General features: G+C 45.2%; 1 protein-coding gene across 7 annotated transcripts; it reads left to right on the forward strand.

Moving 5' to 3' along the window:
• Nucleotides 1-835: 835 nt before the first annotated feature.
• RAB34 (RAB34, member RAS oncogene family) lies at nucleotides 836-18,777 on the forward strand. Of its 7 annotated transcripts, none has more exons than XM_030185773.1 (12): nucleotides 836-981; nucleotides 3,731-3,861; nucleotides 7,577-7,669; nucleotides 8,437-8,528; nucleotides 11,506-11,574; nucleotides 12,131-12,232; nucleotides 12,375-12,439; nucleotides 13,198-13,249; nucleotides 14,466-14,547; nucleotides 15,452-15,542; nucleotides 18,163-18,270; nucleotides 18,641-18,777. In XM_030185773.1, exons 3-12 carry the CDS (start codon nucleotides 7,616-7,618, stop codon nucleotides 18,706-18,708), a joined length of 783 nt encoding a protein of 260 aa, XP_030041633.1. In that variant the 5' UTR covers nucleotides 836-981; nucleotides 3,731-3,861; nucleotides 7,577-7,615; the 3' UTR covers nucleotides 18,709-18,777. The 7 variants fall into 7 exon arrangements, with proteins under 7 accessions (XP_030041633.1, XP_030041636.1, XP_030041635.1 ...); XM_030185776.1 differs by having other exon boundaries at nucleotides 7,588-7,669; XM_030185775.1 differs by having other exon boundaries at nucleotides 3,731-3,851.
• The last annotated feature ends 3,047 nt before the right edge of the window (nucleotides 18,778-21,824 follow it).

The raw sequence follows: 21,824 nt of genomic DNA on the forward strand, positions 1-21,824 counted from the left end.
CTTCTTGTTCACTGCCTGCCCCCTGCTGTTCTTTCTTCTTGCTCCTCCTGTGCACACTGACGCTGGTCTTTCCTGTCCCCCCTTCCCCCATGTCTGTCTCTATCCCTTCCCTTAACTTGGGGTCTTCCTTTCCTCCCTCCCTCTATGTCTTTATGATTGATAAAGTAGCATAGTTGTCCTGTTAGCCCACTTGAATGCACAAAAGGTTCATAAATAAAAACCATAAGCTGTAAGGTGGAGTACAAATGTATGGAGTGCAGGAGTAGCCTAGTGGTTAGTACAGTGGGCTGAGAATCTGGAGAATTTGGTTCAATTCCCACTGCAGCTCCTCATGACTCTGAGCAAGTCACTTAACCCTCCATTGCCCCTGGTACAAAATAAGTACCTGAATATATGTTGACCGCTTTGAATGTAGTTGCAAAAACCTCAGAAAGGCGGTATATCAAGTCCCTTTTCCCCTTCCCTTTCCCTTACTTAACCCTCCATTGTCCCAGGTACAAAACTGAGATTGTGAGCCCACTAGGGATAGCGACAGGACCTGTGTATTAATAAATGTCTACCCCCTTTCATTGTACCATAGAAGGGCGGTATATCAAACCCTCCATTGATAATAAAAATTATTGTTTTTATTTATTGCCTTTATTTTGTTCATCCTTCTCTGTCTTCTTCCCTTGCTGTCTGCCTCCATCTGTCTCCCTCTCCCTCCTCCTCCTCCTTCCTCCTCTCTGTCTGGGACTTCCCCTCCTTCCTAATCCTTCCCTCGCTCTGTCTTTCTCCTTACATCCCACCTCCCTGTTTCCTTCCTCCTCCTTTTGTGTCTCCCTCCTCCCACCACTTCCCTCCCTCTGGATCTATCTCCATCCTTCCCCTTCTCTCCGTGTTTCCCTCCCTCGCTACTTCTTCATATCCCTCCTCTTCCCTCTCCCTCCCTTCCCCTGCTCCAGGCTGCGGAATTTGGACTTTTCTGGACAGCAGTGTAAGGTAAGTGCAGAGATGGTAGATCGTACTACTAAAGTTCTGGTACCGAAGCTCCGACTGAGAAGAAAGATCAGCGGCTGGTAGCAATGTGCTGGCCCTGGGGGCTGAAGGTGGGCTCAGGTTACAACAGACTTCTCTCGGCTCTGCCTTTCCTTTCCCCTTCCCTTCTCGGTTGGGTGCTCCCCCGCCTCCCCTCATCTTTCTCCCCCCCCACCCCCCCGCACTAGGCACATTATTCTGTCTCCTCTTCAGTAACCCACTTTCTAATCCTGACTGCGATCGGATGTACCTTGAAATTTAATAAAGACCTAGGGAGGGATAACATATTTGCTTAAGGGGAGGAGGGATTGGGGGCAAAATATTCTGTGCATTGTATTTGGCCAGAAATTCCTTCAGTCCCTCTCTCTTGAGCAGTAGGGGAAACTCCTGCCTTACCCAAGAAAGATGGGAGAAGTTCTTGAATTCAGTCTCCTCTAGTTCTTGCTTTTGTTCTTTTTCTTATCATATATTTACATTTTTGTTGTTTTAATATCTGTCTTAGAATTTAATATAACCCTTGTTTTAGTTGAAGCCGCACTTCCATCAACTGTGTTCATGCTTTTTATCCGTATCAGCAGTGTCTGCACGGGATCTGTTTTGCAGATTGTCTATGCCTTGTTTGTGCTGTTTTACATCCTATCAGTGAGATTCTCTTCATCTGTGTCCATGCTGTACGTGTATTTCAGTGTGATCCCTGCATGGGACTCTGATGAAGATGTTTTTCAGTCATCTGTGCTGTGTCCATGTTTTCAAATAATCTGTTAATGCCTGATTTGCTCTTCAGCTCTCCATGCTGTATTCATGCTTTACATAAATCTGTGTGATGCCTGCATGGGTCTCCATGGATCTACCTTAATAACAGTTTCTGGAATTTGCCTCCAGGAATTTGTCCAAATCTTTTTTTAAAACCAGCTACAGGAACTGATTTTTTTTACCATATTCTCTGGCAATGAGTTTCAGAACTTAACAATGTGTAAAGTGAAAAACTGTTTTCTCCTGTTAGTTTTAAAAGTATTACTGCCTAACTTCATGGCATGCCTTCTAGTCTTGGTACTTTTTGAAAGAGTAAATAATTAGCGTTTATTTATTTATTTATTTATTTATTGCATTTGTACCCCACATTTCCCACCTTTTTGCAGGCTCAATGTGGCTTACAGAGTGTTATTATGATATAGTCATTACATGATCTTAAATACAGTCGATAATAAGCTGAAGGTAGATGAGGATTTAGATGGAAAGGTGTTAGGTAAGGTCCTGTGAGAGGTGTGTTTGAAGCACTTGAGTGGTTTAAGGAATGATTTGTTTCATTAAGGATATCTTTTGTAGGTTTTGTTGAAGAGATGTGTCTTCAAAGATTTGCGAAAGCTGGTTAAATTGTCCATGGTTTTCAGGGCCATAGGTAGTGCGTTCCATATCTGTGTGCTTTTGTACGCAAAGGTAGTAGCATATGCCTGTTTGTATTTAATTCCTTTACAGCTGGGGAAGTTCAAATGGAGGAATTTGCGGGCTGATTTACTTGGGTTACCCCGACTCAGGAGTTTGTAGATTTCTAACATATCCCCTCTCAGCCATCTCTTCTCTAAGCTGAAGAGCACCAACAACATTTCCTGAGTTGTTCCATCCCCTTAATCATTTTGGCAGCCTTTTTTCTGTACCTTTTCTAATTCTGCTGTATCTTTTCTGAGATGCAGTGACCAGAATTACACACAATACTGTAGTTGCCCCATGGACAGGGCTGGTGTTAGGCATTCAGGGACTCAGGGCAGAAACTGGATCTGGGGCCCATTGGCGTAGCAAGGGCGGGGCGGTGGGGGTGGTCCGCCCCGGGTGTCACCTCAAGGGGGGTGCTCCCAGAGTCCTCTTCTTCCTGCCAGCTCCCGTACCCTACTACCTTTACAAAAGAAATCTCGGAAGCCGAGGCGCAGCGCCTCGCGTCTGCATGTAAAAGCAGTGTGGATCGTCTCTTCGGGCCTTCCCTCACTTTCTGTCCCGCCCTCCGCTGACGCAACTTCCTATTTCCGCAAGGGCGGGACAGACAGAGTGAGGGAAGGCCTGAAGAGACGATCTACACTGCTTTTACATGCAGACGCGAGGCGCTGAGCCTCAGCTTCCGAGATTTCCTTCTAAAGGTAGGGTGCGGGAGCTGGCAGGAAGAAGAGGACTTTGGATGGAGCTGAGGGTAGGCACTGGGTCACGGGGGGGGGGGGGGGGAAACCCAGATGGGAGAAGGGGGAACAGATGGGAGAAGGGGCGTGGAGCCTCCCAACAGTTAAAATGCACTCGGGGGGGGGGGCCACAGCGAACCGCCCCGGGTGGCAGCCACCCTTGCTACACCACTCCTGGGGCCCCAAAGCTGGCCCTCAGCCTATGTTTCCTCAGCTTGAGTCAGGTTTGGAGGCCCCCTGTAGTATGAGGGCCCAGGGCAATTACTCTGTTTACCACCTCCTGAGCAATACAATGCATTATGATATTCTTTGTTTTATTTTCTATTCCTTTCCGAATAATCCCTAACATTGTGTTCTTTTTTTTTCTTTTTTGTCTGCTGCTGCTGCACATTGAGCAGAAGATTTAAGCATATTGTCCATGATGACATCTAGATCTTTTTCTTGGGTATTGATTCCTAAGTGCAACCTAGTATCATATTTTGTTATTCTCTGTTTGTGGAATAGGCACTCATGACCCCGTTTTGGTGCTTGTGATATTTACTTTACAGAATACTGTCTAGAGGTTTGCCATTGTCTTCTGCAGTAGACAGCGCCTAGTCTTCCCTGGTGGTTCCTCATCCAGGGAATTGCAGCTTCCGCTGTGTAGCTTCTGAGATCTGATACACTCAGGCTCACCCAGGTCAGTGGTGTTGAGAAAAGACTCAGCCATACTGAAGTGACAATAGAAAACAAATTGAGCTTTACAGTCTGTCTGCTGTCATGTTCTACGAAGATTTAAAACTCAAACTGGAACAAAACAAGAATAAAGGGAGTGATGAAGTTTATGCTGAATTTACTATTATTATTGAAAAAAATTTTTTTTTAAATGGTGTATTCTTGCGTTCCTCAGTCCCCATGAGAAGAACGAATGGCATACAACTTAGCTCTGCCATCTAGTCGTTTCTGTCTGACTTCAATTGCTTTGACACACTGAAGAATAAAAGCCTAACTTCACAGGTCTCTAAATTCCACAGACAATCCAAAGAAAACTGCTTTTACCATTCCAGCTCTGAAGACTTCATGGCCTGCAGGTTGACATTCAGGTTGCCTTGTTACGGCAGGAGCAGTGAATTCTCTAGAACACTAGTTCAGTAATTATGAACCATGGGCTGGGTTGAACTTTGGGCTGATTGAGGGATAATTCCTCCAGACCAGGGTCATCTTGCTCTAGTCTTGCCATAGGCTTTCCTGAAGCAAGATCCAAGTTTTTATTTATTTAAAGTTTTTGATTTGTTAATGGGAAAGTCAGATTCAGACACAGGGCTGCACCAAGAGGGCACAAGGTAAGTGGTGGGGGGGGGGGGGGGGGGGGGGCACCAAAAGTGTTCCCCATTTGTTGTCTCCTATTCTTGGCTGTGGTGCAGTGGTTGAGGCAGGATGCCAGGGTGCTTGTCGCACAGAGCATGATTCTGGTTTGGTAGGGTTCTGTTCAGATGATGTTTTGCTTTCAATTTGATCTCACAGGTTGAAGGGAGAGGATATCAGGGTGCATGGAATGTGTTAAAACAATAGGCCACTTGCATTAAATAATGTACATAAATAGTTAATAACTTAATTTATGGAGTTATTACAGAACCAGGTTGCTCTGCCGTAGAAGTTTCTGGGTGAATCTTGGGAGTGTAAATTATAGAATAAACTATCATTTATGCTCCAATTTTTAGCAATCTAAAGGTGTGAGCATTTAGTCCAACTGTATAAGTGGCTGTGCCTAAAATAAATGCACGTATTTACCCTGCTACTGTAGTATTCCCCCTTTATAGAGTTACCCTCTCTCTATATATATACACCACACTGGGGCTTTATAATCCACGAGATTACTTTCTGTATGCTCCTGCCAAACTTAATTTTATACTATTGCCACTTAAACAGGGCACATTGAACCTGTAATGACTATGCTAACAAAACTACGTAAGCCACATTGAGCCTGCAAATAGGTGGGATAATGTGGGATACAAATGCAATAAATAATAATAATAATAATAATAATCCTACCAGTTTGGTATTTCTATTTGTAATATTGGATTGATATATAAATTAGATAACATTAAGAAGAGGTAAAATAGAAATCTTTCACATTGAATGACCCCTGATGTAGGCAACGCACTGAAACGCAGGCCATGCCGGGTATTCCGTAGGTCATAGATTTGCTTTCTCTACCCCTTTTTGTGGCTAACTACACTTTCTTTTAGCCCCTACATGATGCCAAATGTGGTCACCACAAACTTACTTAATATTCACCATGTGGCACATTTTGGCTTTTATCTATCTATCTATCTATCTATCTATCTATCTATCTATCTATCTATCTATCTATCTATCTATGCCACTGTGCATGTGGAAATGGTTAGGAGTGGGATATAATGATTTCACGGGAGTGTGGTTTGGGTGCAGTTAGGGAATGATTTGAGTGGGCCCAAAATGCAGACTTGTATTCCACATTTTACAAAAGAATATATATGTATATGAAAAATTCTCCACATTGGCTTTGGCACCTGCCCAAAGGCACACATGAGTGCTAGTAAAGGGACAGATGCAATCGTTATCCACTTCCAACTTTGACATCCTAGAATCTATCCCTTGATAGGCAATACCCCCTTCTCTTGACAGTGTATATTATGCAAACAGAAGCATTAACAACAGGCAAGTCCCCCCCCCCATATCATCTCCAGATAGGATCTCCCCCCCCCCCCCCCCCATCCCACTCCTGGATCTTAATGGGGCTCTCCTTGATGTCCAATAGGGGCAGGAGCAATTCCCAGTTACTTCTGCTTTTCAGGTGCCTGAGTTCAAAATGGTGCCTCTGACCCCCTAATGGTATTATTGCTAGGGTTCAAACTGACAAATAAGGCAGCACATCCCAGTTGCTAGGGGGTCGGAGACACCATTTTAAACTGATGCATATGGGGCAGGAGTGACTGGGGATTACTTGTGCCCCCCTTCTAGAAACCAGGGAGAAACCTGGTAAGAGCCAAAGATGGGATCAGAGGGTTGAGGGAGGTGTTTGCCAACGGGGGTCTTGCCTGCTTATTGAGGTGTCATGCCTATCGGGAGGATAAGGGTGGGGTTTTGGCTGTTGGATGGGATTGGGAGTGACAGTGTTCTTGGCTGTCGGGAGCAGTGATTTAAAAAAGCTGCAGCTACACACATTTGGTGAAAGCAACACTCCTTTTTTTTCCATGTGCAGCTTTTTAAAATTGTTGCTCCTAATAGATATGCCAACAAATGCCAGCGTATTTGCCAATATCCTACATATTTTACAAAAAGCTCTGCATTTGGCAGAGCCATTTGTAAAATATGGGGAGAATTGAGCACAACCTGACTGGGATTACCATTTCAATAACTATCTAAAATACTGAATTCTATCATTATATAAACCACTGAACATGCAAAGGTAACACCAGATACTGAAATATGATAGATGAGTTACAAAAATTAAAGCAGCTCCTTTTTTAAAGAGCATAAAGATGAAACTTAAGATCATATAATACTGTGACACACCTGATGGCTTAAAATATGTGGTAAGAACAAGTTGTTGGTAGTAAAGAGTAAAAGCAAAATAGTTCAGAATTGTGCACTTGAGGTACAGAAATTCAAGGAAGCACTAAATGAGGATGAGGATGCGGTACTGATGAGCACCAAGTAGGAAAGAGATCTGAAGGTGGTCACATCTGATGATCTGAAGGTAGGAAACAGGTGGGAGCCAATGTGAGAGGAGTTCTAGGGTGCATAGGCAGAAGAATAACCAGCAAACAAGATGGTGGTGACTGATAATGCTCCATACAAGTCAGTGGGGTCCATACCAAAAGCCCTATGAGATGAGACCGAAAGACCTAAATATGTTTACTGTGGAAAGGAGAGAGAGATGAATATGACAGAAACATTTGCAAAGGTAGAGATAATGCAGAAGAAACCAGCATTCTTTTGTGGAAAAGAAGTTACAAACCAAGAGACCACAGTAGGAGGATCCGTGGGGGGAGGAGGGAGGCATGGAACAACCTCCCAGGGAGTGACCCAGATTTAGGCCTAGGCAACTGCCTAGGACACCACATTTTGAAAGCACCAAATACCCAGGTGAAAGAAGACCTCCATTTTCCAACCCTTCCTATGGGGGCCAAAATCTTCCATCCAGCTCTGCCCAGAAGAGGTGGTAACAAAAACACTAACAAAATTCTTAAGTCTGGGATAAACTGTGAGGATTTGTAGTTGTTAGAAAGAGACCCTGAGATCAATGTGGCATTGCAATTGGAAGGAAAGCGGATGAACTAGCTGGGTCTTTCAGTTCTTATCTGCCCTCATACTGTGCACTTAAATGTGCAAATCTGTACATTGCATATACAATCTTGCCTTATTCTCAGTTTCTTCATAGACCCTCTGCTAACCCTTGTCCGTGGAAGATGAGCGTGCTCCCCCCAGTCCGGAGGGACAGGATTGTGGGAGAACTGCCTCAGGTAACCAAAATGCTTTTTGTCCATAGGACATACCTTAGCTACAGAATATGCTGCTTTGTTGAAACTACCCTTCCCACCTTGTCCCGCCCCACCTTTTTGCATAGCGGCCATAACATTTCTACCAATAATGCACGATCACTGAAAGCTTTGTCCTGCCCCTGTCTGTGCCATCTGCCCTTACACCCATGCTAGGCCCTGTGTGTAGGATTGGCAGGTCATTCAGAGAGAGGCTGAAGAAAAGGCCAGGCTATACAAGCAGGAAATGTTAAAAAAGAATAAGACTTGGAAAATGAATTTTATGAAGCTCAGAATGTTGTCTTATTAGTATTACTCTTCTCTATCAGCTTCCTCTTTTTCTCTCTTACTGTTTGTTTTCTGGCTCTTTCCATCCTATAGCTTAGAGGGCCTTCCTATTCATGCATGTAATACAATACCAGCACGCCCAGCTCCCTGTGTGGTCTCAGCCTGGACTTGTTCAAGTCTCAGCAAAGGAAATCACTTGAGTTTTGTGAGACTCCCTCCACCGAAAGGATGTAACACTGACTGCACATAAACATGAATACACAGGACACCCTGCCACATGACCATGCACAGGGGATACCATGACATCATGAACAGAACATACACACAGGATAATGCGTGAACACAGATGTAGGCACGGATACTCTGTATAGGGCTGACTCCAGGTTTTGCCCTTGTGTGGCTGTGTGTCGGTCTTAGGACTGGCAGTCTCTGTCCTCACCGTGTTCATTTCCTTTTACCTTCAGTGTTTTAAGAAAGAGGCTTCTCTACACTCCAGAACTTCTTTCCACCCCAAGGTCGTCAGTGCATGCCAAGAACAGCGAACTGGAACAGTTGGGTGAGTAACATATTCCCACTGAAACTCTACTTGGGGTCTGAAATTACCTCTGCCCCAGAAGCAATTGTAAAGGATGTCCAAGTCCAGTCCTTGAGGGTTTTCAGGATATGTCTAATGAAATACACATGAGGTACTGTATACAGTGATACCTCAGTTTTCGTTGATAATCCATCCGAAAACAATCAACGAAAACCGAAACCGGTGTAAACCGAGGCAATTATTTCCATATGAATCAATGTAAATCCAATTAATTCGTTCTAGACACTCCAAAATACATACCAAAAACACATTTTATAGAGAATAAATATAGTCCCATGATGGAGCTAAAGGGAAAGGGTTAACTTATTAGCAAGGGAAACACTTAACAGGGACAATGAGATTTGAGCACATGTGATTTTATCTTACGTGCGTTGCGTTACACGCGCGGGGTGATGCTCACACAATGAGAAACAACGCCACAATGAGCAGGAGAATGCGTGGGTCACCCTTTGTTTTCGCAAAATTAGCAGCAAGGTCACGTGGGCACGCTGATGAAATCCGAGGATTTTTCGCTGAAAAAATCAACGAAAACCGAAACCGACGATAACCGAAGTCAACGAAAACCGAGATATTACTGTATTTGCATGTATTTCCTCAACTGCATACAAATATATCTCTTGCATATTCATTAAGGGTATCCTGAAAAACAGACCTGTCTGTGGCCATCTTGGATTGGACTCGGACACCATTGGAATAGAGGGTTTCTCTGAAACGTAACCTAGAAATCAATTCTGGGGTACAAATTTCTATGGGTTGAAAGGCAGTGTCTTAGGGACAGGAGGACAGAGAGCACAGAATGGTTTTGACCAAGGTTGCAGAATATACATGTTTTAAAAATAAAATAGAATACATAAATAACCTGAGAATTCCAGGTGCTGTTAGATGTATATAAGGAAGCAGTGAACCGAAGTTATTTCTGTTCATTCTACGCATGCCCTGTCCCAAATGAAACGCTATTACTGCTTTGTGTTTGTCTGCAGACATGTGCCAGGGCTGCACAGTTTCTGTGTCTTTAAGGTCTCTGTGCACTGGAGCCTGGCTCTGCTGAACTCATGGAGCAGGAATGTGTGTGCAGAGGGGAGGGGCTGGGGCTCCTGGATTTCTCTCTTAAGGAAGTTGTAACTTTGCTTTATCCTCACCGAGATGCCAAGGGTGGATCAGCCCAAACCCTGAGATTTTTCAGCCGTCTAGAATGAAAGCCACAGCACAAAATGATATTTAGTTTTCTTTCGTTCCTCTGACAGAGCGGAAGCAGTATGAGAATAATTTTCAAAAGGATTCTCTGGGATGAAAATTTCCCTCCGCTTATTGCCTACAGATATATTCGGGGTTACTTTTCCACTGGTACACTTTGCAGGCCAAATTTTAAAAGGGAAACTTTATATGACTCACTGTCCTCACTGGTGAAAGACATAAGAAACAAACACAGAGAGAGGAAGAAAACATAAAAAATGAAGGAAAAGACAGACACTCCCACAGAGATACATAAGAAGAGAGACAAGACACATGGAGGGAAATAGACCTGTATACACAGAACCAGAAACATACACATATCGTTGTGTTCTCTTTCTCACACACATGCACTTCTGCTGTTGTGTTGCTGCTCGTGCTACGCATGATTCTCTCATTCCTACCCTCCTCAGCACCCCCACCCCACACTTTCCAACACACTTACCCTGGGATTCTGTATAACGCGAGTTAAGTTGCGCATGCAAATCCAGTTGTATTCTGGATTTGCGTGCATAACTTAATTAGTTAATAAGTCAATCAGCACCAATAATTGCCATTTAATGATCAATTATTGTGTGATTGAGGGTTTATTATCCTGGCACCACAGTCCTATTCTGAAGCTGAAGGCTCAACACCCTGACATTAGTGTCCCACTCTCAGACTGTGTGTGACCAAGGGCGCATCTGCTTAACACTGTTGTCTCACCTTCACACACTGTCTGTTAATTATAAGAATTGTCTTTTTAGTGAGTTAATCTGCTAGTTATGTGGTTTTTCTTACATTAAAAAAAAAAAACTGTTGAAATTCTGTCTCTGGTTAGTAGTTCTGACCTTTTGCAGATATATTGTTAATCTTATTGTTAGCTTCTAAAAGGTTAGTCTGAATTCTATATGCTACTGAGCAATTAGAGAGAGGAGAGAGACAGGATTCACAGCAGTGGCATAGCCAGAGGTGGGCCAGGGCTCACCCACTTTGGGCTCAGGCACCCATCATTGGTGCATCCTTGCCACAGCCGGTGGCATAGGACCCAATTTTTCAAAATTATTGGGGGTGCTAAGCCCAATGGACATAACCCCTCCCTGGACACATACAAGGAATTTTTGTAATATTGGGGGTGTTCAAGCACCCACAGCACCCACAGAGCCGGCTCCTATGGCCGGTGGGGATCCCAAGCCTGACCAACTGAAGATTTCTTCAAGGGTGCCCTGAACTCCCTTCAGTGCAGCTTAGCAGTGGAGGAGTAGCCTAACGGTTAGTGCTGTGGGCTGGGAACTGGGTTCAGTCCCCCCCCCCCCCCCCATGGTTCCCTGTGCAAGTCACTTAACCCTCCATTGCCCCATGTACAAACAATTTAGATTATGAGCCCATTAGAGTCAGAAGAATATGTAAACTGCTTTGGCTGTACCACAGAAAGACAGTATACTAAATGTATAATCCAGCTCAAATATTTCATATTTTAAGTTAGGGTGGGGAGGGGGCAGACTGCAAAGAGGACGTTTTGGTGTTAGGCCCATCCAAAGTTTAAGGTCTGGCAATGCCACTGATGCACATGCAAAAGGTCAGTGTGAAACCTGAAGCATCTCAAACAACTACACATGGAAGTCTTAAAAGTTCTCTGCACAGTAGAATCCAGCACAGGCCTAGGCTGCCCAGAAAGGATGCTGCAGGATGGTTGCAAAGTAATGCCAAATGCTGTCTGTTTCCCTAGCAGATTCAAGATTTCCAAGATTATAGTGGTGGGAGATCTGTCTGTTGGGAAGACCTGCTTAATTAACCGGTAAGGAAGTAGCTGGTTGCTGTTGATTCAATGATCACAAGAACTAAAAAGAGAAAGACCTACCAGGAGGGAAATACTTCAGAGTAAACAGACAATGCTCTTTTAGTTCCTTTTAAATTCTACTGAGCTGTCTAAAGGTTATGTAATGCCATCTATAGGTAGTGCAGCATTAGACACATCAAAACCAAATGATGGGCACAGAAGTTGTGAAAGGTGTAAAATTGACAATTTTGGCTGCACCATAATACTACAGTAGCATATTTCTTTCTCATTTTAATCCTGTACATTCCTGTGCATCTCTCTGACCACAGTGGCATGTCTGTCAGTGTTGCAGGATACCTCAGGTTACTGCAAAGCTCCTTCAATATCTTCCAAGTGACCACCAGCGCACACTGCATTGTTGTTTCACAGGAAGTGTGTTTGCAGAAGTGAAAATTCAGATAGATTATCATGCCTGAAAATGCATCTGCTCTGCCATGGTACCTTACGAAATGCCCTTAACATTCAGCTTCCTTTAGTCTGCACCTGTCATATATCTCTGTCCTTCTTTTCAAAGGTTTTGCAAAAACACTTTCGACAAGAATTACAAGGCCACTATTGGGGTGGACTTTGAGATGGAACGTTTCGAGGTGTTGGGCGTTCCCTTTAGTTTGCAACTGTGAGTAACAAAAGGGTGAGAAGGAGAAAAACAGGGAGTAGACCTGGGGGTGGAATAAGAGGAACTGGGGAATCTGAAAGATATAGAACTCTGTATCCAACTCTGTCTGACTCCACTGACACAGGATTCTTCTGGTTGTCAGGTGGGACACTGCTGGCCAAGAAAGGTTTAAATGCATCGCTTCCACATACTACAGAGGAGCACAAGGTAAGGCATCCTGGGTCTATACTGACTCATCACTGGAAGATTTTTCTATGTGAATGTGCTTCCCACCTTCCTAATAATGTTCTCACCAATCAAAATTCATGGAAATATGATGATTCTGTTTTGTTTTGTTTTTGATTGGGCAGTTTCCTTCTGCCCTTTTTTTTCTTGAAGGTGATAAAGATGAGCTGGTTGATGTGGTATTTGGATGTCTAGGCTTCTAGCTAAGTTGGAACTGGAGCTGGGATCTTCCATCCAGAGCTAGCAAGGGAAATTCTCCTTTTGTACTTATCCTCCCAACTCATTCCTCAGCTAGAATTCTGCACTCATGTGCGCTAAGTCTGGCCACTATGTGTCACCAATGCATGATGACTATAATTTGCTTTCCCGGGGGTTGTGAGTGCTGCCCATGGCTGATCCAAGGGACAGCTGGGTAGGGAATCAAATACATAGTATTACTATACTACACTGGCACTGGCCTAGACCTATTCAATGGAGATCTGCAGATTTTGGAAAGTTGTATTCAGGTGAAATGACATGGAGACAGTGAATGATTGCACTTTTTATATGAAATATTCCAACTGATCTTCCATTTCACAGCCCATGATGAAGAGTACATCTTGCAGTCTGTTGTGGCAAGTGATGAAAGACCCAGACACTCTCATTTTCTATCTTGTCAAGACCCTGCCTGGGTCCTAGATCAGTGTTTACTATCAAAGCCTTGACTGCTCCTCTCCCCTTTCCTTGTCTTTCTTTTCCAGCTATAATCATTACTTTTGATCTGAGCAATGTAGTGTCCCTGGAACACACCAGGTAAGAAGATCACTTAATATGGAGCCCTTCATTGTCCTACATGTGCATGATACAGAGTGGCTCTGAAAGGAGTAGTGTTACAGGATCCAAAGGGATCTTCAAGAGAAGCTCTGGAGCAGCATTATACATTCAGAGGGGTCAGAGAGAGGAGGAGAAGCCCAAGGAACAGAGTTGTAGGATCTGGAGTTAGTTTCAAGGGATGGGGGAGCTTTCGGAACAGCTTGTAGATCCAAAGAAGTGTGTGAGAGAAAGGGGAGCCCTAAAAGCAGATTTGGAGGGGTATCAAGGGACATAGGAACTGTATAAACAATTTAGTAATTCTGTGAGAGAAGAGGGAACACCCAAAAACAGAGTCACATGATCTATAGGGAGTTTCAAGAGATGAGGGAGCATTAGGAGTAGCGTTGTAGACAGGGACTTAGCTAGACACCCAGTTTTGGGTGGGCCTGAGCCCAAAGTGGGTGGACACAAAAATCCCCCCCCCCCCCCGGCCTGACATTGCTCCCTCCTCCCAGGTGATCGGGGTCCTTTAGTTCTTTGCCAGCAGCAAGCAGCGACTCATACCCGCTGCTTGTCCCAGCCCCAAACCTTCCCTCTGATGCAACATCCTGATCCTACGAACAGGAAGTTCCATCAGAAGGAAGGTTCAGGGATGGTGCAAGCTGCGGGTATGAGTCACTGCTCGCTGCCAGCAAAGAACTGAAGGATTAAAAATATACCAAGGGGTTGGGGGAGTGCAGTTAAGAGACCCCTGATTGCCTGGGGGGGAGGGAGAAATACCAGGAATCTTCAGCTGGCACGGCTTGGGGATCCCTGCCATCCATATCACCACTGTGCCACTGCTGGGTGGGCCTGAGTTCAAAGTGGGTGGGCCTGTGCCCATCCAGGCCCACCTGGGGCTATGCCACTGGTTGTAGATCTAAAGGGGATTCCCAAAGACAGAGTTACATTATCTGGAGGAGTTTCAAAAAGAGGAAGATCTTTAGGAAGTGTGTTTGTAGGATATGGCATGGAGGATTTCTAGGAACAGTGTTACAAGATCTGGATGGGTCTTCATGGAGAGGGAAAGCTTTAAGAGCGCTAGATGATCCAGAGAGTCCCTAGAGGGGAGCAACTCTAGGATTGCTGGCAGGCTTAGTAGTCATTAACTGATAGATATTCTGACAGGGGGAGGAGTTTGATCAAAGCTTTGTATAATTAGCTTTCTGTTTTTTAGGCAGTGGCTTCAGGATGCTTTGAAGGAAAATGATCCCTCCTCTGTTCTGCTCTTTCTGGTTGGAGCAAAAAAGGATCTCAGTGTGAGTTTTCCATTTTAATGTACCCATTAGGGCCTTCTAGTATGTGTTTGCCAGAGCTGGAGCTGTAGTGTGAGGCTTCCATGGTACACTTAAGGAAGTGTGGAGTGGAGGAGTGGCCTAGTGGTTAGTGCAGTGGACTTTGGTCCTGGGGAACTGAGTTTGATTCCCACTGCAGCTCCTTGTGACTGTGGGCAAGTCACTTAACCCTCCATTGCCCCTGGTAAAAAAAATAAGTACCTGAATATATGTAAACCACTTTGAATGTAGTTGCAAAAACCTCAGAAAGGCAGTATATCAAGTCCCATTTCCCTTTCCCTATTTGAGATTCTACATGGAATGTTGCTATTCCACTAGCTGAAAATTGAAAATACAAAAAAATCTCCCCCAAAAAATCTTTGGTGAAAAACCACTAATAAACTACAAAACCATAGACACTGAACAATAGTATGTGCTAATAGTACTACATACACTCTGTAAAGAAATTTTCTTAATATTCTATTTTTTCTTTCTTTCTTTTTTTTTTTGTGTGAGTCATACGTGCAGGACGTGAGACTCACAGAAACAGAAGCCTGTGCGGCCGCGTTGCTGATCTGCAAGGGCAGGCTTCTACATGGAATGTTGCTAGTGGAGGAGTAGCCTAGTGGTTAGTGCAGTGGACTTTGATGCTGGGGAACTGAGTTCAATTCCCACTGCAGCTCCTTGTGACTCTGGTAACCCTCCATTGCCCCTGGTACAAAATAAGTACCTGAATATATGTAAACTGCTTTGAATGTAGTTGCAAAAGCCTCAAAGGCTGTATATCAAGTCCCATTTCCCTTCCCTTCCTTTCCTCTTTCAAATTAGAGATGGGGGCCCAGTCCTTCATGTAGTAAAATCTCTTTCAATCTTTGCTTCCTTTCCCCAGTCTCCTTCACAATATGTGCTAATTGAGAAGGATGCCCTTAAAGTAGCCAAAGAGATGAAAGCAGAATACTGGGCCATCTCCTCCCTAACAGGTAAGCTATCTCTTCTCTCATCCTGGTATAGAGCTTGGGACCTATTGCAGGATTTAGGCTGGGTCACCAGTCACAAAGCAGGCTTAATAGGAGAGCTAGCAAGAGAATTTCTCCACTTTTACTTATCCTCAAAATTCATTCCTCAGCTAGAATTCTGCACTCATGTGCTCTAAATCTGTCCACTATGTGTCGCCATTGCATGATGACTATAATTTGCTCTCCCAGGGGTTGTGAGTGCTGCCCATGGCAGATCCAAGGGACAGCAGGGTAGGAAACCAAATGCATAGTATTACTATACACTGGCCTAGCCCTATTCAATAGGGATCTGCAGGTTTTGGAAAGTTGTATTAATAGGAGAGGCTAGTGCCACATTTCTTTCTTTTGGTGAAGAAGGCTTATCACTCACTGCATCACATCAGTGCCCTCAGTGAAGTACATCATGATAAAATACCTTAATATCAGCAAGCATGTACAATCAAACTGCATGTCCACTAACAACAAAAGACAACTAAAATCCCAAATACAACCATTAATGACAATGCAGTCACCTCACCCTATCATTAATAAAATGTAACGTTAAAAAAAAAAATACATACAAAATACAACTAGCATTAAAAAACATACTTTGCAATTGAAAATAATCACAAAACAAATGAAAAATACAGCCACCTCTCTGTACTATTAACCAACAACCAATCCACGTTCCAACCATTCAACTCCTTTCAGGATGTTCCTGAATCTCAAGGAACCAAGGGTCTACCTGACGTCTAGGGAGCTGATTCACAAACTATTGCACTTGATACCTAGACTCGAAGTCCCAGTTTTTGCTACCCTTAAACTGCTTTACTGAAGGCAGTTTTAGCTTTGTCTTGGAATTTTAACAACGTTACTGCATTTTAGATATTCCACCCGATATTCAAAGCAATTTAAATGGCCTGAAGAGGCTCCTGGCCATTTAAGTTGCTTGTCCATAGCTAACCGATGCACTTAATTGATTGGCGTCTGAGCTGAAGCTGGCTAACTTGTGGGCATTCCAGGGGTGGAGTTGGGACTTACACAGTTAAGAGCTGATATTCAGCCCTTGACCACATAAGATACCTGCTTAAATTGGACCACGTAAATAGCAGTCCTATCTTTAAGCGGATCAACTTATGTCCATAATATTCATCAAAAGACACTTAGCAGAAGTTAAAGGGGCCGATATTAACACCATGGAAGATAGCCAAGCTGCCTCCCGCGTTCAGTGCTGAGCCTGGATATTCAATGCAGGACCGTTTCCGGTGACCGACGTTGAATATCTGTATTTTTTTTTTTGGCCGGTTTCAACTTAACTGACCAAGCTGATATTCAGCGCTAGCCAGTTAAATTGAAACTGTCCAAAGATAGGCCTGCTATTTCAGTGGCCTAATTTGGCCGCCAAACTTAGCCAGTGATGAAGTTGAATATTGGTGGCTATCCGCTAAGCGCTAACTGGCAATATTCAGCTGAATATCGCCGGATAGCTGGTTAAGTGCCATTTAACCAGCCACAAGCCATTCCTGGCCAGTTAAATAGTTTTAAATATCGGGCGGAAAATATAATACTGACAGGGATTCCCTGTTTCATCAAATCGCTGCCTCAGGGGATGACCAGAGCTCAGCTACCACAGCAACAAAATGCCCCCCCCCCCCCCAACAGCTGCCCTTAGAGACCAATGTAGTAACAATGGAGCCTGGGCCAGGAGTGGCTATCTGGTTGATGGCAGTGGATCACAACACAAAGGTGAACAAGGACTGTGTGACCTTCCAACACAGGGAGTGAGGAGGGGTAGAAGAGCATCCTTCAAACACAGGCAGTGGGAGAGTTAAAAATGTGGCCAGCTGATGCAGGGAGTGGAGAGAAAGGAGACTGAAATCAGCCTACCAGTGCTGGTAGTGAGGGAGGACACTCTTAAAGCTAGAAGAACGGCAAGACCTTCATGTCATATTACCGGATCATTCAAGAGAATGGTTGCTAATGAGTTATTCCTGCCATGGCCTCCTCTTAGCAGGGCCGCCGAGAGGGGGGGCAGGGGGGACAAAATTCCCAGGGCTTGGGCCTCCAAAAGGGGCCCAGCGCCGGCGCCGCAGTCCCCTCCACCCGCCCCCCCCCCCCCCCGCCCACCACCGGGCTGGGCCCCCCTGAATTCAAATCATAGCGCCTCACCTCAACCTCGCTCCATGTGAAAGAAGAGCAGCAGCGACAGTCTGCAGATCGCCTCCCTTCGGGCCTTCCCTCCTTGTGTCCCGCCCTCGTCTGATATAACTTGTGCGAGGGCGGGGCATAGGGAGGGAAGTTCCAAAGGGAGGCGATCTGCAGACTGCAGCTGCTGCGCTTCTTTCACACAGAGCGAGGTCGAGGTGAGGCGCTATGATTTGAATTCAGGGGGGCCCAGCCCGGTGGTGGACGGAGGGGGGTGGCAACGATGATGACCTCGGGGGGGGGGGGGGGGGCGGCAGGGGCGACCTTGCCCCGGGCCCGGCCCACTCTCGGTGGCCCTGCCTCTTAGTGTCTCTTATTCAAAGTAGACAAATACGATTTATTTGTGAGTGCTGTGATAGTCTCCTAGTTCTGAGAGTTTTTCTTGTTTCATGTGTCTCAGGAGAGAATGTGAAGGAATTCTTTTTCCGTGTGGCGTCTCTGACCTTTGAGAGCAGTGTATTGGCTGAGCTGGAAAAGAGGAGCGCTAGGAACATCGGCGAGGTCGTCCGTGAGTTTTTCAGTTGTCTCTCACTGGTCATTACTGCCCAAGCTTTCTAAGTGACTGGGAACCTTTGCTTGTGGAAGCAGAGCTGGAACATGTGGGTGATGCATGGAGACCAAGGCAGTGTTTCATGATTCTGAAATGCAGGGATGAGTCCCTCAGCGTTCTTGCTTGTATATTCTGTTGCTGGTCTTGTCTGTATCTGGCACTTCCCCAAGTCCTCTGCTTCTTGCAGTGTTTGACTAAAAGTGACACCTATTGGTCGAGTGAAGGAGCTGCAGCCTGCATGTCCTCGTGACAGCTGCTGCCTTCTTCACTGGAAATAGCCTTCATGGAATTTTATGATTATGAGTTGGCTTTTCTATCTCTTTTTTAGGAATTAACAGTAATGACAGCAACTTGTACATGACGACGAAGAAAAGAAAATCAAAATGCTGTAAATAGGTTGTGTAAATCAGGAACATGCCAAACTGCTCCAGCCTCCACATTTGCACTAAGCCATATGTGACCAAAGAACTGTTTTTTGACTTTTTGGGGCACAGATGAGATAAAACTTCAATAGCAGGAACTTCAGCCAAGCCAGGAGCTGGCTCAGCAAAGGAAAAGCAACCTCAAAGTACACTCAACACCATATAGGGATCCCAGGCCCTGCTGTTATTCTTCTTAAGCAAGTGCCATACCCCAGGCTCCACCCTTATCCCTTACACCCAGTGCTGTATCCCAGGCTTTGACCTTATCCCTTACATCCAGTGCTGTGTCCCAGGCTCCGCCCTTATTCCTCATACCCAGTGCTGTATGCTAGGCTCCGTCCTTATCCTTTACACCCAGTGCTGTGTCCCAGGCTCCGTCCTTATCCCTTACACCCAGTGCTGTGTCCCAGGCTCCGTCCTTATCCTTTACACCCAGTGCTGTATCCCAGGCTCCGTCCTTATCCTTTACACCCAGTGCTGTGTCCCAGGCTCCGTCCTTATCCTTTACACCCAGTGCTGTGTCCCAGGCTCCGTCCTTATCCCTTACACCCAGTGCTGTATCCCAGGCTCTGTCATTATTATTCATAATCTGGTGCATATTTTATACTCTGTCATTATCCCAGACACCCAGTGGCATATCCCAGGTTCTGTTTTTACCCCTCACGGCCTGTGCCATATCCCAGGCTCTTTCATTATCCCTTATACCCAGTGCTATATTCCAAGCTCTCTGATTATTATTCATAATCTAGTGCATTATCCCTTTTACCCAGTGCCATATCCCAAGCTCTGCTTTTACCCCTCACAGCCTGTGCCATATCCCAGGCTCTTCCCTTATCCTGCACACCATGCACTTCCTTTCCCTTGCCAGGACTGATGTATCTATGGTCTATGCTCTGTATATCCTCCTCTGGGTTAGGACAGAGGTTACCTAAGTGGCCTTTTTATTCTCTGTTTTTGAATGTTTGGTTTTGAAAGATTGTGAGTTTATACTGCACTATATTCCATTTCATTCAGCTGTAGAAATGGAATGGAAGAATTTTTCACATACCAATGAGAAGGAACCTAATATCAGGGAACACAGTTAACTAAACAGCTGCTCATTCTAGGCTTGAGAAGGAAGGAGATGCTGGGTGTTTACCCCTCTCTTTTAAGCAATATGAGGCCTTTCCTGCCTGTGCAGTGTAATCCGTGTACGTGTGTGATGGATGCTGATAGAATGCTGGGTATAATATTACAGTTAAATAAAATCCATTTTGTAAACTCTTTGTTTTAATGTCTTTTACTAAAGGAAACAAAAGAATGCCTCATGGGCAGGTTTTGTCCCTCTGTTTGTGGCCTTTTATTGGCTGAGAAACCAACAGATTTTGATGTGAAAGGTAGGCCCTGACCAGTGGCGTAGGAAGGGGGGGCGGGAGGGGCGGTCCGCCCCGGGTGCACGCGCTCGGGGGGGTGCTGGCCCCGCTGGTTCCCTGCTCTCTCTGCCCCGGAACAGGTTACTTCCTGTTCCAGGGCAGAGAGAGCAGGGAACCAGCGGGGCCGACACAGCTCCGAGTGACGTGCACTTGGGGCGGATCGGCCCTCCCGCAGGTAAGAATGCGGTCCGGGGGCGGTTTCGCTCCAGAGAGGGGGTGCGCCGCAGAGGGGGGGTCGCGCTGTGCTGCACCCGGGGGGGGGGTGCGCAGCGGTGACCCGCCCCGGGTACCATTAGCCCTCGCTACGGCACTGGCCCTGACAGGAGTTGAAAATGATCATGTCAATATTCAGCCCACGGTGGCCAGTGGCTGTGAGGTTTTTATACCAGGATGTTCAGTGCCAGGCTGTACCCAGATGCTGGCATTGCATATCCAGTTATAAAGTGGCCACTTGCACTTATCTGGATACATGTGATATTCAAAAGTTTTTGCTGTCTTTACTTTATCCCGATAGTCATCTGGTTAGTGGACTGAATATTGCTGCAAATCAGGTAACTCCTGGATTTGCCCAGACTCTGCTGCTGCACTGCCCAGATAGAGCCAAGATGGTCTGACTGAATTTTCAGCAGCATTATCTGGGCAACCACTGCTGAAAATCCAGGCATGACCTGGTGAACAGGACTTGAGCAGGTAGAAGTCGCTCCTACCAGGCTACGTCCCACTGAATATCAAGCCTCCTAGTGAAACAGGGGTCTGCCAAAAGGAAGGGGGAGACCCAGGTCCTGACAGCCCAAGAAACAAAGAGAGGAAAGCATGGATGGGAGTTTGTGGGGTGGAGAGATGAGGAGGATGCAGGAATGTGGGGATAAGTACTGGCGGTAAAGAACACCTTTGAAAACTTTGTATAAGCTGTGAGCGCACTTTCCTAGTCTTGATTATTTTAAACTTGTTTCCTTGGTAAACTTCAACATCTGTCAACTTATCAGTAATTTCTAGCCATAGGCAAGAAGAAAAATGAAAATTTGGAGGAGAGATGCCAGGAAAAGACTTACCAGTTCTTGACACAAGTGACCCCCGATAATCACCAGCTGTCCTTGTGTGTCCAGAAAGGTCAGAGTACTGGTCCCTTTCAAACCAGTGTGTGGGTAGGTGCAAAGTACACATTTATTTTCCCTTTAAAATTACCTATAGAATACCTAGAGAGATTTACCTCTGCCTTTTTCTGTGGGTACATTTTCCCTCCAAAACTATGCGAGTCTATATCTCCTCTAACCTTATACTGCCTCCAAGCTTACCTTCTTTTTCCACGGGTAGAAGTCTGCAGAGCAGAATGGGAGGGGGAGGTGGATTATAATGCCACAAGCTGCCCCCACTGTTGCCAACTTAGAACAGAGGCTACAATCCACTTGTGTGCAGTCTGGTCAAACTTATTGCTTTTGAGATTTACCGACTTAAACTGCACTTACTGCTGCTCACCATAGGCTTTATGCACTTCCCTGCAACCTCTGTGCCAGTGTCTCTCTGACCTGTACCTTACTTTGTACAGTCACTGATTTGGTGACATTAGTAGAAAAATCTCCTGAGTGGTACATTTGAATCTGATCTGGAAAGACAGAATATGGCATTTCTAAAGATTCACATTGACTTTTATGCAAGGAAAGGATTTACACAGTGCTCA

This window comes from Microcaecilia unicolor, chromosome 13 (assembly GCF_901765095.1).
Source record: "Microcaecilia unicolor chromosome 13, aMicUni1.1, whole genome shotgun sequence".
Lineage (NCBI taxonomy): Eukaryota > Metazoa > Chordata > Amphibia > Gymnophiona > Siphonopidae > Microcaecilia > Microcaecilia unicolor.